At 38.2% G+C, this 20,832-nt stretch overlaps 1 protein-coding gene and 1 long non-coding RNA gene across 2 annotated transcripts; both read right to left on the bottom strand.

Annotated features, from left to right (window-relative positions):
* Positions 1-15,877: 15,877 nt before the first annotated feature.
* On the bottom strand, positions 15,878-16,636 carry LOC121804067. The gene has a single exon (XM_042203615.1). The coding sequence runs from the start codon at positions 16,634-16,636 to the stop codon at positions 15,878-15,880; it is 759 nt and encodes a 252-aa protein (XP_042059549.1).
* Positions 16,637-16,862: 226 nt separating this feature from the next.
* Positions 16,863-19,187, bottom strand: LOC121805302. Its single transcript, XR_006051449.1, has 3 exons — positions 18,955-19,187; positions 18,038-18,129; positions 16,863-17,137 (listed from the first exon to the last, which is right to left on the bottom strand). It is a non-coding gene; the product is annotated as an uncharacterized LOC121805302 (long non-coding RNA).
* Positions 19,188-20,832: the final 1,645 nt, after the last annotated feature.

Below are 20,832 nucleotides of genomic sequence, written 5' to 3' on the forward strand. Positions count from 1 at the left end.
TCACATATCCATATCATATTCCACCATCTATATCAAATAACACATAATCATATTGGATCACATCATATAATCAAATCATTCATTTTATTTAACACCTAGCAAGGAAGCAAATAAAACATGTAAAATTAAAAGTGTGATTTATACACACCTTATCACGATAGGTAATCTGATCGAACACTAGCTCTTGATTCCCGATCTACGTTCCTTGATCCTAACTACATAAGCTCAAACTATGATCTTATACTCTCTGCACTCCATCTCCTTCCTCTTCTTTTTAATACATCACGTAAATATATTTATCTGTATAAGCCGACTTACTAGATGTGATCTATCTAATATGTATTAAAATATAATAGCCGACCTTACATGTTTTTTTCTTTTAAATTAGAAAAGTGATGATTAAGAAAATTGTACACAAATACACCTACTATTGTGACACCTATCATTATTTCATTTCTATATTAATATTTCAGGCGCACACACGTTACAATTCTATTTTGCATGTACTATTTATTTATTTGAATTAAACTTAATAGTTAACATAACATATACATATACACACTACATATCTACTTGCATGCACGTAATATACGTATATATACATCTTTGAAACCTTCCAAGAATCTATTTAATGTATATCTAATGCAATATAATACACAATGATAATAAAATATATTAATATGCAACATAATGCATGTTTCGGGTTATGGATGTCACAATTCTTCCCCTCTTTAAGAATTTTGTCCGCAAAATTCGCTTTCCCTATGAGTTGATGCATCCAATAAAATCACTAACCCGTAAACAGATGTGGATCGTTCTTTCTCATTTTTTCTTCAGTTTCCCAAGTCGCTTCTTCGACTCCGTGATTTTGCCAAATAACTTTAACCATTGGGATCTCTTTTCTTTGCAATTGTTTAACTTGTCGGTCAACAATATTATCTGGTTCCTCTATGTAGCTCAGATTCTCAGAAATCTGTATGTCAGGACCTTTCAGAACATGTGACGGATCAGATCGATAACGTCGAAGCATGTGACGTGGAAAACATTATGAATCTGTACTAATTCCGCAGGTAGTGCTAACTTGCACGCTAATGGTCCAACTCGTTCGACAATATCATAGGGTCCAATATAACGAGGATTCAACTTACCTTTTTGTGTTCTCAGTAACCTATAATAAAATATCGTAATTGCGTTCTCATTTCAAAACTATAATAGCTAAAGGCTTCAACAAACCTGTAGACATATGATTGTCTGATTTAACAAGTTGACACGTCAAACACCTCGAAACAAACTTTGCGACTTTCTTCTCCCTCTTCGACCAACAATAATACTCTAATTATGATATTTGTATATATGTAATCACTCTGCTTGATTTGTAACTCAAAGTATCTGTAACAACATTCACCTTCTTAAGATAGTATTCGATGGTGTAATCATATTCTGTAAGAAACTCCATCCAATGTCTTAGTCTCATATTCAACTCCTTCTCATTCTTTAAATATTTCAAACTCTCGTGATCAACCAGAATTCGACGTAGTCCTCCATACAAATAATGATGCCAAATCTTCAAAGGAAAACCACACTGTTAAATCCAGACCAGAAATAAAATAAGAAGCTTCATGTACTCGTGATTGTCTTTGACGCATAAGCAATAAACTTTCCATTTTTTTAATAGAAATCCAGATCAGAAATAGAAAACCAAATCCATGTTGCAGTGCATTACTGTAAATAACATAATATCATGTACCTGTGAAAATAACCAATATAACGACATAGTCAATCAATGCTTCAACTCATCAAAATTGTTTTGACATGTTTCACTCCATATAAGATGAGAACTCTTCCGTAATAACTTCTTCATCAATTCAACCATAATCGAGAATCATTTTCAGTTGACAAATACTTCAATATTCTGTATATCCATTTCTATTCTTCAACCTGATACCATGTGTCCCAATAATACCATATGATCTAGCTAGACTTACACTTACCCAACCTTGCAGTACGATGTTTATCTCGCAAAACTTGTAATACTGACTGCAAGTTATTAACATGTTCATCTGTACTTCGTGAAATATAATAGTAAGTCAATTAAAATAATCACTAAGTGATATAGGAATGGTTGAGAGACTTCGTTCGTCAATGCCATAAATAATTGTAGGTGCAATAGTTAATTTGAAAGGCATAACCAAAACTCATAATGGCCGTACTGAGTTTAAAATGGTGTCTCTGCAATATTCTCTTTAGTTATCTTCAACTGATGGTATCTTGATCGAAAACCAGTACTAAAAAACAGTTACATTCCTAGAAATTGATCAATAAGTCTTCTATTCTCGGTAATAGATATTTATTCTTCACTGTTACTTGATTCGACTTCCAATAGTGTATATAATGTCGCAGTGTGTCGTCTTTCTTCTTCAAAAATAATATTGGTGCTCTCCAAAATAAAACATTGAGTCATACATATCTCTTGGCTGGAAACTCTTGTAACTATTTATTCAACTCTTGAAACTCTAATCAAGACATTTGATAAGGATGAATATAAATAGATGCAGTACCCGGTAGTAACTCAATAGTGAAGTTTGTCTCTTGCTCAGGTGATAATCCAGAGAGATTTCCACTTCGAATAAATTGAAAAGTCGATGTAGCTAATATAAGACAAGTTGCAATTGGTCGATACCATTAAATATCACTCGATCTCGTCTCGATGATTATATTACCATTTCTTTAACATGACAAGCTGCCTTAGTTCGATGAAGCGACAACCAATCTATACTCATGATAATATCAAATTTGTGTATGAACAAGGGAATCAATATCCGCTGGCAGCTCAACTGAATTAACTCGCACCACGCAGTCTAGATAAACCGTGTATACTGAAACAATGCTAGCTCGTAATCAACAACAAATATAGTTCCTGTTTAAAGATATAATCTCTCTTTACTTCATCGTCACAATACACTTCTTGCATATATTTATCATTAAATTCTCTAGGAAAATCGTCTGAACTTAGTACCAAATATTGTATAATAGCTTGTGGGACTGTTTCTGCCCAATAGTAAATATTGCTTCAAAGAAAAGACACTGTATAATCAAAACGTTCTTCTGACATACAACTCATCTGATTGAACACATGTTCTCTATCATTTTCAACCATATCTTGGCCTCGGTCGGATCGGTAGTCTCATAAAGTCAACAATTCCATTTTTCGGTGCTATTTAATGTTTCTACCTCTTTGACTCATCATTGGTCCATGTATTTACTGGAAATCACCATATGATGCAATATGTATATGAGATGTTTCTATAATTAATTGGTGATGCTAGGCGGCTGACCCTTCTCTCCTCAGTGACCCATGTTTGTGATAATTGAAATGCAAATGAAACTTCTAACCAAAAAATATCTTATGATATACATGAATACTATGTCCCAGCGGGATTCTATCCCCGCTCTGATACCACCTTAAACTGTGGCACCTCAACCCCTCTGACGTATACTCTTATAATAAATAAATCCCTTATCATAAAAGCAATTAATACACGTGTATAATTTATAGAACACCCATATTATATAAGTTCAAACCAACACTTATCCGATACATATTTTAAAATATCCTGTAAAGTAGTGGAACCCTCTCACCACTCTATATACTATACATTTATCTACATGCAAAATGATGAGGAGGAGAAGGTTGCCAATATGCGTCAGCCGCCGAACCTGATAACACGTGGAGTTCCTATGACCCATGTCAGTCAAAACTTTATTGTTATCTTATTCCTGAAAAATTTAGTGGTTTATATGAGCCACAACTCAGTATATATAAATTTCCACCTTTAATCTCACATGATACAAACATCAAGCATATTCTTTTATCAATACATATAATCAGAAACAATATATAACATAATTTAAAAACAAACCAGTTCATATTCATATGCATATGCCACTGTATTCAGTTTATTATTCTGTAACAGTCAAGCCTGGTATCTGCCCGGGATTCCTCTATGATTGACCCGTAGGTCCCATTATGATTTGGACTCATAGGTCCCTCTGTATTTGGACTTATAGGTCCCTCTATATTTGGACACATAGGTCCCTCTGTATTTAGACTCATAGGTCCCTCTGTAATTTCAGATCCAGTACAGGGCTGTCACAGATCCTCTTTAATCACATGATTCATGTACTTTCAATACCATATGTAAAACATCAATTACATATTTCTATCATTTAATTCATTTACAACATCATATTCATTGCACCGATTACATATCCATATCATATTCCCCCATCTATATCAAATAACACATAATCATATTGGATCACATCATATAATCAAATCATTCATTTTATTTAACACCTAGCAAGGAAGCAAATAAAACATGTAAAATTAAAAGTGTGATTTATACACACCTTATCACGATAGGTAATCTGATCGAACACTAGCTCTTGATTCCCGATCTACGTTCCTTGATCCTAACTACATAAGCTCAAACTATGATCTTATACTCTCTGCACTCCATCTCCTTCCTCTTCTTTTTAATACATCACGTAAATATATTTATCTGTATAAGCCGACTTACTAGATGTGATCTATCTAATATGTATTAAAATATAATAGCCGAACTTACATGTTTTTTTCTTTTAAATTAGAAAAGTGATGATTAAGAAAATTGTACACAAATACACCTACTATTGTGACACCTCTCATTATTTCGTTTCTATATTAATATTTCAGGCGCACACACGTTACAATTCTATTTTGCATGTACTATTTATTTATTTGAATTAAACTTAATAGTTAACATAACATATACATATACGCACTACATATCTACTTGCATGCATGTAATATACGTATATATACATCTTTGAAACCTTCCAAGAATCTATTTAATGTATATCTAATGCAATATAATACACAATGATAATAAAATATATTAATATGCAACGTAATACATGTTTCGGGTTATGGATGTCACAGAAGATGCGCGGATATGGTGATTAGGAGATGCACTCCCAATGAGCAATGGGAAGCGGTGATCAGAAACTGCCACTCAAGTCGTAGTGGAAGATATTTTGGAGCTAATCGCACGGCGATGAAAGTACTTCAATGCGGATTTTACTGGCCTAGCATCTATGGAGACTGTCAACAATTTGTTCTTCATTGCGATAAATGCCAAAGAACTGGGGTGTCTCCAAGAGGAAGGAAATGCCGATGACAACTATTATGGACATAGAGCTTTTCGATGTGTGGGGGATTGACTTCATGGGTCCCTTCCCACCATCCTCTGGCCATCAATACATCCTTTTGGCAATCGATTACGTTTCCCGTTGGGTGGAAGCAATCCCTATTCCGGTCAACTCCTCCAAGGTAGTTATAAACTTTGTCAAGAAGAACATTTTTATGAGGTTTGGGGCACCGAGAGCCTTACTTAGTGATGGGGGTTCTCATTTCAAGAACAAGTGGTTGGAAGTCGTGTTGAGCAAATATGGTGTCAAGCACTGTATCACTTCTCCATATCATCCTCAAGCCAATGGTCAAACTGAATTGGCCAATCGAGAGATCAAAGGCATCTTGGAGAAGACGGTGAATGCCAATGAAAGGACTGGGCTTTGAAGCTCGATGATGCACTGTGGGCGTATAGAACGGCTTATAAAACGCCAATCGACATGTCACCTTACCAGTTGGTGTTTGGAAAATCTTGTCATCTTCCCGTGGAGCTTGAGCACAAATCATATTGGGCAGTGAAACAGTTAAATGCCAACTACTACAAGGCGGGAAAGGAGAGACAATCTTATCTGAACTTGCTCGATGAATTTCGGAACGAGGCGTTTGAAAATTCTGCCATCTACAAGGAGCGACTAAAAACATATCACGATAAGATGATTGAGAAGCGGGAGTTCTTCCCAGGAGATTTGGTGTTGTTATTCAATGCTCGGATGAAACTCTTCCGGGAAAGCTTAAGTCAAGGTGGTCCGTCCCTTTCAAAGTCAGAACTATGATGAAGAATGGAGCTTTAGAACTTGAAGCTGATGATGGGAGAGTGTTCACGGCCAATGGTCAGAATGTGAAGACGTTTCACACTATGGAGCAGTAGGAAGAAGTGTTCCAACTCTCCTTGGAGCCCCAGTAATCTGCTATGGAGATGTCGAGCTAACGACTTTAACCAAAAGCACTCTAGGGGAGGCAACCCCTAGTAGGTAACTTTATCATTTTTTTGTTTTTTTTTCTTTTGCTTCTTTTTGTTTCATTTTTCTCTGTTTAGTGTCTTAGTTTTTTTTTCTTAAGTGTTCCATTAGAATTTGGAGTTGGTTTTGCTTGGGAGTTGTCATTGTGTAGGATTAGTTGCGAAAAACTGACCAAACGGATGCAAAAAAAAAAAACTCAAAAAAAGAGCCCAGAAAACTCCACCCGGCCGGGTGCAATTACACGCCATATAAAGCCACCCGACCGGGTCTCAAGTGTTATTCACAGATAGTCCAGAAGGTTTCACCCGGCCGGGTGAATATTCAGTTCGTTAATTCCACCCGGCCGGGTCATTGTTTTTGTGAAGGACGGGTCCAGTGAGATCAACCCGGCCGGGTGATTTTCAAGTACATTATTTCCACCCGGCCGGGTCCGATGCGGCGAGTCCTAGGTTTAAAACAGGTACACCCGGTTCCTCTCCCCCCTTCTCACCCGACACCCGACCCCCCCTCCCCCCATCTCCTCTCTCCCTCTTCAAGTTTTCTTCACAAAACACACACAAATTCACATTAATCTCACACACACCTCAAATGCACCACACCCATATCAAATTATCTATTGTTTGAGTGTTTTGGTCCGATTAATTTGTGGATTTGGTGGATTTCACTCAAGAACTTAAATAGAAAGCCCTAATTTTTGAATTCTCTCACTCTAAGCAACAAAGGTATGTTTTTCACCTCTAATCTTCTCTATCCATGGATATGAAGTTGTATTTGGTGATTCGTAGGAATGTTATAGCTTATGCAAGTTGAAATGATGTTAGTTATGTGCTTCACTTGTAAGAATGTATGAGTAAATTGTTGCTTGTGTGGCGAGATGAAATCTTTTACTATGAAATGGTGAGTTGAGTGAATTTCATTGCTTGCAATTGATGCTTGATGTTTGTGTTATGAGATTGCTATTGCTTGCGAGATTGATGTGGATGGAATTGTTGCTTGAGCTGTCATCCTATAATGGGGGTTGTTATTGATGATTTTGTGAATTTTCGGGATTGAGTCTATCTCCCTTCTTGATATTGATTAGCCAATGCAAGTACGTGAAGCATCTTAAGTTTGGGGGAATTTGAATGCTTTATTGTTCACTATGTTTGGAGTACAATCTTTCTAACATGCCTCATTCTAGGTACTCATCACATGGCCCCAAACGCTCTAAAACCTCACACAGTGGGTGCCACACTCTGCAAAGGTGAGTCGAAGAAATAGGATGCATTGGCGGCATTGGATAGCATGCCATCTAGATATCCGAGTCTGGGCGCGCTCAACGGCCTCGGTATCAAACATTCTTGGGACATCCTCGTCAAGGCCGGCCACCTCACGCACTTGTTTGCGAGGAAGTTCGGGCCATACAAGGCCCTGACAGTAGAGTTCTTCACCACACTCAAGGTGGAGTACTCTGGAAAACGGATTGAGTCGATGTCCTTCTGACTCATGAATGAAGCACACAACCTTACCGTCGATGAATTTAATGAGCTTTTCCAGTTGATGGAAGAAGGTGAAGAAGGACTTTTGGAGGACCCTCAGCCTGCGGACTATAGGAGGGATGAGTTCTGGCGAATGATTACCAATGAAGCGGCTTTCAATCCATCGAGAGCCAAAATCAACGCCATCAGAAACCCAGTGCTGAGATATATGGCGAAGGCCCTGGTCTACCTGCCCTTTGGCCACACGGAAGCAGGAAGCATTTCAACAGAGATGCTATTCCTACTTGGGGAATGTTCAGCCGAAGAAGGATCAACATGGGTCATTACATGATTAAGCACTTGGAGAGACAGTCGAAGAAGACGACGGGAAGGCTTTGTTGTGGGGGAATCATGGCAGCTTTGGCATATAAATTCGGAGTCAGTTTTGACAATCGGATACAGGATCAAGGACCCGTACTACTGGACTGAGAAACGCTCAAGAAGGCGGCCATTATATTGGTTGATAGCCGGGGCGTAAAGTATTTCAAGATAGAACCAGGGATGAGCATCAGATTCCCTAACCCGCCGCTCTTCACAGTCGGAGGATGGAGTTACCAAGAAAACTGGAAGTTGACTGTTGCCTTGGCCTAAACTCTGATCCATGGTGAGGTCTTCCACAATGTTGGCACATCGGTACTCTGTCTGATCCTCCAGTACTAGCCATTGAAGTTGACTGTTGCCTTGGCCTAAACTCTGACATTTGGCTTGGTCTTTGGCCTTGGAATCGACTAGGCACTGAACTCCTGTTACCTCTAAAGTCTCTGAATCTTTTCCCCGAGAATCGAGAAGGCGAGTGAGATGATTCTGCTGGCCGTTTCTCTTGATTCATAGAGCCCTCTTCAACTTTCTCAGTAACTTTAAGTTGTTCAAGAGTCCGGGCAGCGTGTGATAACTTTGTCAAATCTGATGTCTCCAATCCAACTAGCCCAGCCTGGATAATACTCCTCAAACCCCTCCTGAACTTCCGACACATATCCACATCTGAATAATTTACCTCTGGTGCATATCTCGAAAGACGTCGGAACTCAATCTCGTACTGTTGAACAGTCCTTCTACCTTGAACTAACTGTAGAAATTCTTATCGTCGGTCCTCTATGTACTGCTCTCCAACATAGCATTGACGAAATTTATTAAGAAAGAAATCCCACGTCAACATGTCTAGAAGAGTAGCACGAGCCACACTGACCCACCACCTGTGAGCCTCCTCTTTCAAAAGTGCAGTTGCACCCTGTAACTTTTCATCTGATGTACAAGTCATGCAGCCGAATATTCGCTCTAACTGTTCCAACCAGTACTCAGCCTTGGTTGGATTATCATCTAGTTTACCTTTGAATTCTTCCGCGTGATATTCATGCATCTGTTTAAGGATGGAAGATTGACTTGGTGTCACATTCCTAGCAATCTGTTGCATTGCAGTTGCCATGGTGCGTAATATATCCTCTTGCCCCGCCATAGGAGCAGCAACATTGGCTAAAGGAACCCCTTCAGACTCAGAATCAGAAGAAATATAAAAAGGACTAGAGGCTTCTTCACCTGACATCTCGATCCTGATTAAAATGGCAGCGGTGTCAAGTCACAGACATTTCAAACCTATGTGGCATGCTTCTATACATATTAAAGACTCAACTAAAGCCCGAGAATCACTTAAATCTGGGCTCTGATACCAAACATGTAACACCCCTTACTCGGTTAGTTTTAACCAAATAAGTGACGTTACCTTTCGGTACGATCGATAAACAAAACCTGCCTATTTTTTTTCATTCTGCAAACACACAACATACAACACTATCATAAAAGAAACTAAACCTAATAACACAATTATTTACTACTATACATAACAAAATAACATTAACCTGTTTCGATAGATATATATACAACTCCACCAGCAAAAATAAGGTTATAACCTTACATTTGTAAGTTAAGTATTTACAAACAAAAGAACCTAAGCATGCCACGTGTAAACTTTGACTGTACCAGCAAAGAGGGAGGTGATGACTTGACACGTGCTGCTGCCAACTAGCGAGTTCACTCGCTTCTATACTCTGCAAGAGGGAGAAGAAAGGGGGGTGAGCTTCGAAAAGCTCGTAGTGTAATCGCATTCCAGAATAAAATCTCTAAAACTTCAATCCATATCACTATCTCAAGTAAACACTTTATTACCTGGAATGTCGTGCAACACATATTCAATTTACATCGGCACCAATATACAAATTCAACACAATATCACCAAATATTATCATTACTAAAAGTTTGAATCAGTTAAGATCACATATATCACTTGCAAATAATCAACACATTCATCCTATACAACAACATGATATAAACAAAGGATCCTGTCAGCAGTCACTTTCCTTCGTCAACATAATTATACTATAAGAAACATAACTATTTAAAGAATTCAAAGCACAACCATATTATTTCAAAAATAGAAAGTCACATTCAGCCCCCAAGTTATGCTTAGTGATGAACACGGGTACACGGACACTATCTGTAGCCCTATGAGGGCGTCTATCATGTAAGTCTGTATCGGACACTGTAATCTTCCATATGGCCTATGCAATGCAACTGTCATATATTACCCATATAGGGTACATTTCAACAATCGATATATCATATAGACCATCGCTTCGGTTATCCAGAAGACGAATGATCAACATGTGTGCAGTACTGCTGTCCTATGGCATGCCAACTATACCCTGTGGTTCACTCAAGCAATGGGGCACAACGCAACTATTTCATATCCACTTTCACATTATTCAACACATAATTATTTAAATCACTTTGCATAAGAAATACCACCGTTTCTGTCACTTCACCTTGAAAGTACACAAAATCCACACAATCATTCTTAAGTTCTATGGCATAAGCATACGAATCACACAAACAAGTAGTAGTATTTATCGAAGTTTAAGGAATTAAATTCTAGAACACGCGTACACTACCTGTACACGTTAAAAAAAACCCCGCTATTACTTGCTTAGTCAACCATGGAGGTGCCCTTTTCCCTTATCGCTTGTGCTTGCACTCGGTTCACCTAATTTTTCAAACAATCACATATATAAATTATAAATAAACACTTAAAGCACAAGTATGGAAGCCAAAATATCACATCTATCTATCTCCCTTTTAGCATAAAAACCTTTATTCTCAACTTTTAAAGCTTTAGAAAAATATTGACTGCATTACATCAACTTCATATAATAAACTGACTTAGCTCGGAGATAACTAGGGGTCGATCCCTACACCAAAATAAACCCCTATGTGTCTATTTTAATTACAAAAAAGGTTTTTCTCAAAATTCCAAGGGACTAGGGAGTTATGAACGTTTGACTACAGCCTGCCAGTTTGTGACAGATTCTGGCGACGGTTTAGCATGAATTTCTAAAAATAGCAAACGATGACCAAACGATCTGAAATGTTGCAGACATCTTACCAAGACCTTATAGTATGCATTAAAAATTTTAGAACATAAATTCTATCATGTTAAAGTGGCCGAAACTGACCAGTACAGTAGCATCAGAACAGCCCACATACAAGCTATTTCCTATTTGTGTGTCATTGGGTAATTTCTCCAAACATTTCATGTTCAACAACAAAATTACATGGTTTTAGTCCAATTATGATTCACCTCCAACAAATGAAATCCCAAAAATCAGATTTTTCCTATCACTTTCATGCTTAAATATTATATCCTACTTCCAAATGCATAATTCAATAGCCAAATTACACCAAAGCATCAAACAACAAAATTCCCAAATCTATGAACCCTAATTTTCGACCAAACAACAAGATTCACATCAAATTAACATCACTACTATACTTAGAAACATGATTGAAGAGGTTATGGAGGAAGCTAACCTCTAAATTCAACAATTTTCCAAAGATTAGTGGAAGTGGGTTTGCAACCTAAGCTCCAAAATTGAGGGAAAGAAGGGGAATTGAGAGCTTGGATTGATGAAGTGTTTTACATGTTACGCGGTGGAGCGATCGGAGGGGTCGCGGTGGCTGATCGGAGGGAGTAGAGACTGTTGAATATTTTACAGAGAGGAAGAGAGTAGAGGGAGAACGAAAAAGAGAGAGAAGAAATAAGAGGATGACTATTATTTTTCTATTTTCTTTTCCTTAATTTCCTTCCTAACTTTTTTCTCCACAAGACACGTTTTTTTCTTCCTACTTACTCATCACTTTCAAAACTTTTTTTTCTTTCTCTTTTTCTTTTTCTAATCCTCTCATTAATTCTATTTCCTAATTTATTTCTTTTATTCCTAATAAAAACATATACACATAAAACCTCTAACTAAAAATCTAATTACTAACTCTAAACTTCTAAAAGATTTGGATATTACAACTCTCCCCCACTTAGGAAATTTCGTCCCCGAAATTGATACCTGACTCAAAAAGGTAGGGGTATTGTTGTCTCATCGTATCTTCCGGCTCCCATGTAGCTTCTTCTATTTTATGACTTCGCCACAATACTTTAACAAGCGCTATTCTTTTGTTTCTAAGCTCTTTCACCTCTCTTGCTAAAATCTGAACCGGCTCTTCCTCGTATGTCAAGTCTGGTTGTATTTCAATCGATTCAGCTTGGATAACATGAGAAGGATCTGATCTATATCTTCTCAACATTGAGACATGGAACACGTTATGTATCTTTTCTAGATCAGGTGGTAATGCGAGTCGATATGCTACTAGACCAACACGTTCTAAAATCTCATAAGGGCCAATAAATCTCGGACTCAACTTTCCTTTCTTGCCAAATCTGAGCACTTTCTTCCAAGGAGACTCTTTTAAAAACACTTTGTCATCAACACAGAATTCAATGTGTTTCCTCTTTAAATCTGCATAAGATTTCTGTCTATCAGGCGCTTCCTTCAATCGACTTCTTATCAATCGGACCTTTTCTTCCGTCTCTTGTATAATTTCAGGACCCACAATCTTATTCTCACTCAGCTCTGTCCAACATAGCGGTGTTCGACATTTACGACCATAAAGTGCTTCATACGGAGCCATCTGAATACTGGAATGGTAACTGTTGTTATATGCAAATTCTACCAACGGCAAATATTTTTCCCAACTACCTTCAAAGTTGATGACGCAACTTCTCAACATATCTTCTAGAATCTGTATTACTCGTTCAGATTGACCATCTGTCTGTGGATGAAAAGTTGTACTAAGGTGTAGTCGAGAACCCAAGGCTTCTTGAAATTTATTCCAGAATCTCGAAGTGAATCGAGGATCTCTATCAGATATTATCGAGCTTGGCACTCCATGTAATCTCACAATTTCACAAATGTACAACTCAGCCAACTTTTCTAGTGAATAATCAGTTCTTACCGCAAGAAAATGAGCTGATTTGGTCAACCGATCAACAATTACCCAAACTGAATCTTTCTTCCGAGGTGATAAAGGCAATCCTACAACAAAATCCATCGTAATTCTATCCCACTTCCATTCTGGTATAGTGATTGATTGTAATAAACCGGACGGAACTTGATGTTCAGCTTTGACTTGTTGACATGTTAAGCACCTTGCCACATATTCTGTAATATCTCTCTTCATACCATGCCACCAATAGAATTCCCTCAAGTCACGATACATTTTATTACCTCCGGGATGCATAGAATATAAACTGTTGTGCGCTTCTTGGAGTATATCGTCCTTCAACTCTTTGTCATCTGGCACATACAATCTTCCTTTGAAATATAAATATCCATCGGGACTTTGATCGAATCCATGTGTCTTACCTTGAGAGATCTGATCAAACTTAATCTTCACTTTATCATCATTCTTTTGAGAATCTTTAACTCGCTGAATCAGTGTCGATCTCACTCTTAGTTCTGCCACAAGATTTCCATCATCAGATATTTCCAGTCGTGCATTCATCGCTCTCAAAGCTGCAATTGATTTTCTGCTGAGTGCGTCTGCCACAACATTCGCTTTACCTGGATGATAATCAATCACACAATCATAATCTTTTAGTAACTCTACCCATCTTCTCTGCCTCAAATTAAGTTCTTTCTGTGTAAGTAGATACTTAAGACTCTTGTGATCTGTGTAGATATAACATCTTTCACCGTATAAGTAGTGTCTCCAAATCTTCAAGGCAAATACAACGGCTGCCAGCTCTAGATCATGTGTAGGATAATTTCTCTCATGTGTTTTCAACTGCCTGGAAGCATAAGCAACTACCTTGCCTTCTTGCATCAATACACAGCCCAAACCATTATGTGATGCATCACTAAATATAGTGTACTCCTTTCCCGATTCAGGTTGAATTAGCACTGGTGCTTCTGTTAAAATCGTCTTTAGTTTTTCAAAACTTATCTGACATTCATCACTCCAGTTAAATGACACCTTCTTTTGAAGTAGAGTAGTAATTGGCTTTGCTATAACAGAAAATCCCTTCACAAACCTGCGATAATAACCCGCTAAGCCCAGAAAACTGCGAACTTCTGAAACATTTTTCAGAGGTTTCCACTGTACCACTGCTTCAATCTTCTTCGGATCCACTCGAATTCCCTCTGCTGATATAACATGACCCAGAAAAGCTACTTCCATAAGCCAGAACTCACACTTACTGAGCTTTGCGTACAACTGCTTATCTTTCAATACTTGCAAGACTGTTCTCAGATGTCGTTCATGATCATCCCTGGTTTTAGAATACACAAGTATGTCATCAATAAACACAATTACAAACTGATCAAGGTATGGTGAAAAACCCGATTCATCAAGTCCATAAAAGCAACTGGGGCATTCGTCAACCCAAAAGGCATAACTTTGAATTCATAATGGCCATAACGAGTTCTGAAAGCCGTTTTAAACACATCATCATCTTTCACCTTCAACTGGTAATAACCTGATCGTAGATCAATCTTCGAAAATATGCTTGCTCCCTTCAGTTGATCAAATAAATCATCAATTCTAGGCAAATGATATTTGTTTTTAACAGATACCTTATTCAACTGTCGATAATCAATACATAATCTGAATGATCCACCTTTCTTTTTCACAAACAACACTGGCGCTCCCCAAGGTGATACACTCGGCCGTATAAACCCTCGATCAAGTAATTCTTGAAGCTGAGCTTTCAACTTTTTCAATTCTGTCGGAGCCATTCTATAAGGAGCCATTGATATCGGTGTGGTGCCTGGTATAACCTCAATAGCAAATTCAACCTCGCGTTCTGGTGGCAAACCTGGTAACTCTTCAGGAAACACATCAGGATATTCTGACACTATAGGTATATCAGTTAACTTCGGATCCTCTGCTCGTGTATCTAGAATATAGGCTAAATATGCCTCACAACCCTTTCTCAACAGCTTACGAGCCGTAGTAGCAGAAATCACATTATCAAGGTAGTCTGATCTCTCACCAACCACTATCACCTCATGGCCATCTAGTGTGTATAATATTATTCTCTTCTTACCGCAATCAACTAGAGCACGGTGAATATACAACCAATCCATTCCCAAAATAATGTCAAATTCATGAAACGGTAACTCCATCAGGTTGGCTAAAAAGAGGCATCCTTGAACACTTAAAGGACAATTTCTATAAACTCGATTCACTACCACACTCATACCCAGGGGATTTGACACTAAGATATCATATTTAGTCTTTTCTAAGGGTAAACTATGTTCTTCTATGAGCTTATCACAAATATATGAATGAGTAGAACCGGGATCAATCAAAGCAATAACAGACATATCAAATAATGTAAAAGTACCAAGTATAACATCAGGAGCATCAGAATCCTCGCGAGTCCGCATAGCATAAGCATGTGAAGGAGCTCTCGGTGCTAGCCTCTGTATGGGCTCGGATGCTGCCCTCAGTCCTCGTGCTGCTCCAAAACCCCTTCCGATTCCACGACCTTGTTGCACCCCTGGCGCCGATCTAGTCTCAGAAGATACTTGTCCCCTCGGACACTCTCTGTAGTAATGATCCTTAGATCCACATAAGAAGCACGTCCCTAGCAGTTTTTGGCATTCACCATGGTGAGGTCTTCCACAATGTTGGCACATCGGTACTCTGTCTGATCCTCCAGTACTAGCCATTGAAGTTGACTGTTGCCTTGGCCTAAACTCTGACATTTGGCTTGGTCTTTGGCCTTGGAATCGACTAGGCACTGAACTCCTGTTACCTCTAAAGTCTTTGAATCTTTTCCCCGAGAATCAAGAAGGCGAGTGAGATGATTCTGCTGGCCGTTTCTCTTGATTCATAGAGCCCTCTTCAACTTTCTCAGTAACTTTAAGTTGTTCAAGAGTCCGGGCAGCGTGTGATAACTTTGTCAAATCTGATGTCTCCAATCCAACTAGCCCAGCCTGGATAATACTCCTCAAACCCCTCCTGAACTTCCGACACATATCCACATCTGAATAATTTACCTCTGGTGCATATCTCGAAAGACGTCGGAACTCAATCTCGTACTGTTGAACAGTCCTTCTACCTTGAACTAACTGTAGAAATTCTTGTCGTCGGTCCTCTATGTACTGCTCTCCAACATAGCATTCACGAAATTTATTAAGAAAGAAATCCCACGTCAACATGTCTGGAAGAGTAGCACGAGCCACACTGACCCACCACCTGTGAGCCTCCTCTTTCAAAAGTGCAGTTGCACCCTGTAACTTTTCGTCTGATGTACAAGTCATGCAGCCGAATATTCGCTCTAACTGTTCCAACCAGTACTCAGCCTTGGTTGGATTATCATCTAGTTTACCTCTGAATTCTTCCGCGTGATATTCATGCATCTGTTTAAGGATGGAAGATTGACTTGGTGTCACATTCCCAGCAATCTGTTGCATTGCAGTTGCCATGGTGCGTAATATATCCTCTTGCCCCGCCATAGGAGCAGCAACATTGGCTAAAGGAACCCCTTCAGACTCAGAATCAGAAGAAATATAAAAAGGACTAGAGGCTTCTTCACCTGACATCTCGATCCTGATTAAAATGGCAGCGGTGTCAAGTCACAGACATTTCAAACCTATGTGGCATGCTTCTATACATATTAAAGACTCAACTAAAGCCCGAGAATCACTTAAATCTGGGCTCTGATACCAAACATGTAACACCCCTTACTCGGTTAGTTTTAACCAAATAAGTGACGTTACCTTTCGGTACGATCGATAAACAAAACCTGCCTATTTTTTTCATTCTGCAAACACACAACATACAACACTATCATAAAAGAAACTAAATCTAATAACACAATTATTTACTACAATACATAACAAAATAACATTAACCTGTTTCGATAGATATATATACAACTCCACCAGTAAAAATAAGGTTATAACCTTACATTTGTAAGTTAAGTATTTACAAACAAAAGAACCTAAGCATGCCACGTGTAAACTCTGACTGTACCAGCAAAGAGGGAGGTGATGACTTGACACGTGCTGCTGCCAACTAGCGAGTTCACTCGCTTCTATACTCTGCAAGAGGGAGAAGAAAGGGGGGTGAGCTTCGAAAAGCTCGTAGTGTAATCGCATTCCAGAATAAAATCTCTAAAACTTCAATCCATATCACTATCTCAAGTAAACACTTTATTACCTGGAATGTCGTGCAACACATATTCAATTTACATCGGCACCAATATACAAATTCAACACAATATCACCAAATATTATCATTACTAAAAGTTTGAATCAGTTAAGATCACATATATCACTTGCAAATAATCAACACATTCATCCTGTACAACAACATGATATAAACAAAGGATCCTGTCAGCAGTCACTTTCCTTCGTCAACATAATTATACTATAAGAAACATAACTATTTAAAGAATTCAAAGCACAACCATATTATTTCAAAAATAGAAAGTCACATTCAGCCCTCAAGTTATGCTTAGTGATGAACACGGATACACGGACACTATCTGTAGCCCTATGAGGGCGTCTATCATGTAAGTCTGTATCGGACACTGTAATCTTCCATATGGCCTATGCAATGCAACTGTCATATATTACCCATATAGGGTACATTTCAACAATCGATATATCATATAGACCATCGCTTCGGTTATCCAGAAGACGAATGATCAACATGTGTGCAGTACTGCTGTCCTATGGCATGCCAACTATACCCTGTGGTTCACTCAAGCAATGGGGCACAACGCAACTATTTCATATCCACTTTCACATTATTCAACACATAATTATTTAAATCACTTTGCATAAGAAATACCACCGTTTCTGTCACTTCACCTTGAAAGTACACAAAATCCACACAATCATTCTTAAGTTCTATGGCATAAGCATACGAATCACACAAACAAGTAGTAGTATTTATCGAAGTTTAAGGAATTAAATTCTAGAACACGCGTACACTACCTGTACACGTTAAAAAAAACCCCGCTATTACTTGCTTAGTCAACCATGGAGGTGCCCTTTTCCCTTATCGCTTGTGCTTGCACTCGGTTCACCTAATTTTTCAAACAATCACATATACAAATTATAAATAAACACTTAAAGCACAAGTATGGAAGCCAAAATATCACATCTATCTATCTCCCTTTTAGCATAAAAACCTTTATTCTCAACTTTTAAAGCTTTAGAAAAATATTGACTGCATTACATCAACTTCATATAATAAACTGACTTAGCTCGGAGATAACTAGGGGTCGATCCCTACACCAAAATAAACCCCTATGTGTCTATTTTAATTACAAAAAAGGTTTTTCTCAAAATTCCAAGGGACTAGGGAGTTATGAACGTTTGACTACAGCCTGCCAGTTTGTGACAGATTCTGGCGACGGTTTAGCATGAATTTCTAAAAATAGCAAACGATGACCAAACGATCTGAAATGTTGCAGACATCTTACCAAGACCTTATAGTATGCATTAAAATTTTTAGAACATAAATTCTATCATGTTAAAGTGGCCGAAACTGACCAGTACAGTAGCATCAGAACAGCCCACATACAAGCTATTTCCTATTTGTGTGTCATTGGGTAATTTCTCCAAACATTTCATGTTCAACAACAAAATTACATGGTTTTAGTCCAATTATGATTCACCTCCAACAAATGAAATCCCAAAAATCAGATTTTTCCTATCACTTTCATGCTTAAATATTATATCCTACTTCCAAATGCATAATTCAATAGCCAAATTACACCAAAGCATCAAACAACAAAATTCCCAAATCTATGAACCCTAATTTTCGACCAAAACAACAAGATTCACATCAAATTAACATCACTACTATACTTAGAAACATGATTGAAGAGGTTATGGAGGAAGCTAACCTCTAAATTCAACAATTTTCCAAAGATTAGTGGAAGTGGGTTTGCAACCTAAGCTCCAAAATTGAGGGAAAGAAGGGGAATTGAGAGCTTGGATTGATGGAGTGTTTTACATGTTACGCGGTGGAGCGATCGGAGGGGTCGCGGTGGCTGATCGGAGGGAGTAGAGACTGTTGAATATTTTACAGAGAGGAAGAGAGTAGAGGGAGAACGAAAAAGAGAGGAAGAAATAAGAGGATGACTATTATTTTTCTATTTTCTTTTCCTTAATTTCCTTCCTAACTTTTTTCTCCACAAGACACGTTTTTTTCTTCCTACTTACTCATCACTTTAAAACTTTTTTTTCTTTCTCTTTTTCTTTTTCTAATTCTCTCATTAATTCTATTTCCTAATTTATTTCTTTTATTCCTAATAAAAACATATACACATAAAACCTCTAACTAAAAATCTAATTACTAACTCTAAACTTCTAAAAGATTTGGATATTACACAGCTATTTGGGGGAAATTGCCGCCGGTGTACGCTCGCTTCAGGTGAGCCATGATCAACAAGAGGCTCGCTGGAATCAGACGAATGCGGAGGCGATGGCATGGAGAGCCCAGTGTGACACCAGGTTGGATAACTTTGGGAACCGGCTTGACCACTATGGGGAACAACTGCAAAACCTGCACACTCTCCTCGACGCTAGTGATGCAGCACAACATGCTTTCTACCAGGCTTACTACGCGAGATTTCCGCCGCCGTCGGAATAGAGGTAGCTCAACCATCCACTGCTCTTCAAACTTATTCTATTCCCTGTCTTGAATAAGTCTGGGGGGTTCTGACGTGGATCGGTTGTTCCTTTCCCCCGCTTGTTTAAAGATTATGTTCTTGAGACTATTGTTTTTCTTATTCTTTCTCATCTTTTAGTTAATTTTGCTTATTTGACGTCATTTGGTGTAAGTCCCACATTTGGGACTCGAATTCGAATATGGATGAATGTAAGATAATTTGTGCTAAGGAATGGGTTGATAGCTGATGATGATAATTGTTGTGTCTCAAAAATTTTGGTTAGAATGGTTAGGGACCTGCGTGATCAATTCATGATTTAATTGTGAGTGAAGTGCTTGTTTGCTTGGTCAATGCTAATCCCGGTGAGATTTGAGCCATATTTTGTTCATTTGTGATGCAATTGGGTACATGCTTTTACTTCTAGAACTTGCTTCTCGTCATGTCAAATCCATATAGCGGAGATGAACTTAAGAGATGAAGTTAGGCATTCCTTGATTATCCTCATACACTCGTAAACCCCTAGTCAGCCCTCATAGCCAAAATATATTTGTTCGTTGAAAAGTAATATCTTAAATCAGTCTCCAGAGTGAAAGCCTTGAGAAAAAGGGAAGCACATTGGTAGTAAGTGTTAATGAAGGGGTTCGTAAAAAAAAGGGAGGTATAAGCTAAACGAAGTCTAGGGAAAAAAATTGATGATGAAAAAAAAAGTTATGTTGGAGATAGTAATAAGTGGATATTGGAGGCTAGGATGAAGCATGATGAAATCGAGCTTATCTGAGTTTTATTTTGATGAATGGTTATTGTTGGATTATGTGCTTCGAGTATACTCTTCAGTCACTATAGCCTAAATGTTCCCTACCGTCCAAAGAGCCTACACTACAACCCGAATAAAGACCTTTCTGATCTTAGGTTCACTTCCACACCCGAGCAGAGGAGACGTTTGACTTTGAGCAAGCCTATGGTAAGCATTACATGTTACTTGATCTGAGTGTTTATATTATCTCTTATACACTTGAGTGAGAGGGAAAATAAAAAAGAGAAAAGAAAAAAATCACACTCCCTAAACCTTGTGAGAGCATTGATACCAAGTGATAGTAGCTTCGATTAATG

This window comes from Salvia splendens, chromosome 5, assembly GCF_004379255.2.
Source record: "Salvia splendens isolate huo1 chromosome 5, SspV2, whole genome shotgun sequence".
Lineage (NCBI taxonomy): Eukaryota > Viridiplantae > Streptophyta > Magnoliopsida > Lamiales > Lamiaceae > Salvia > Salvia splendens.

Excerpts from the sequence above, each read along its gene's own strand:
- LOC121804067 (XM_042203615.1), bottom strand. The coding sequence starts at position 16,636 with ATGTCAGGTGAAGAAGCCTCTAGTCCTTTTTATATTTCTTCTGATTCT.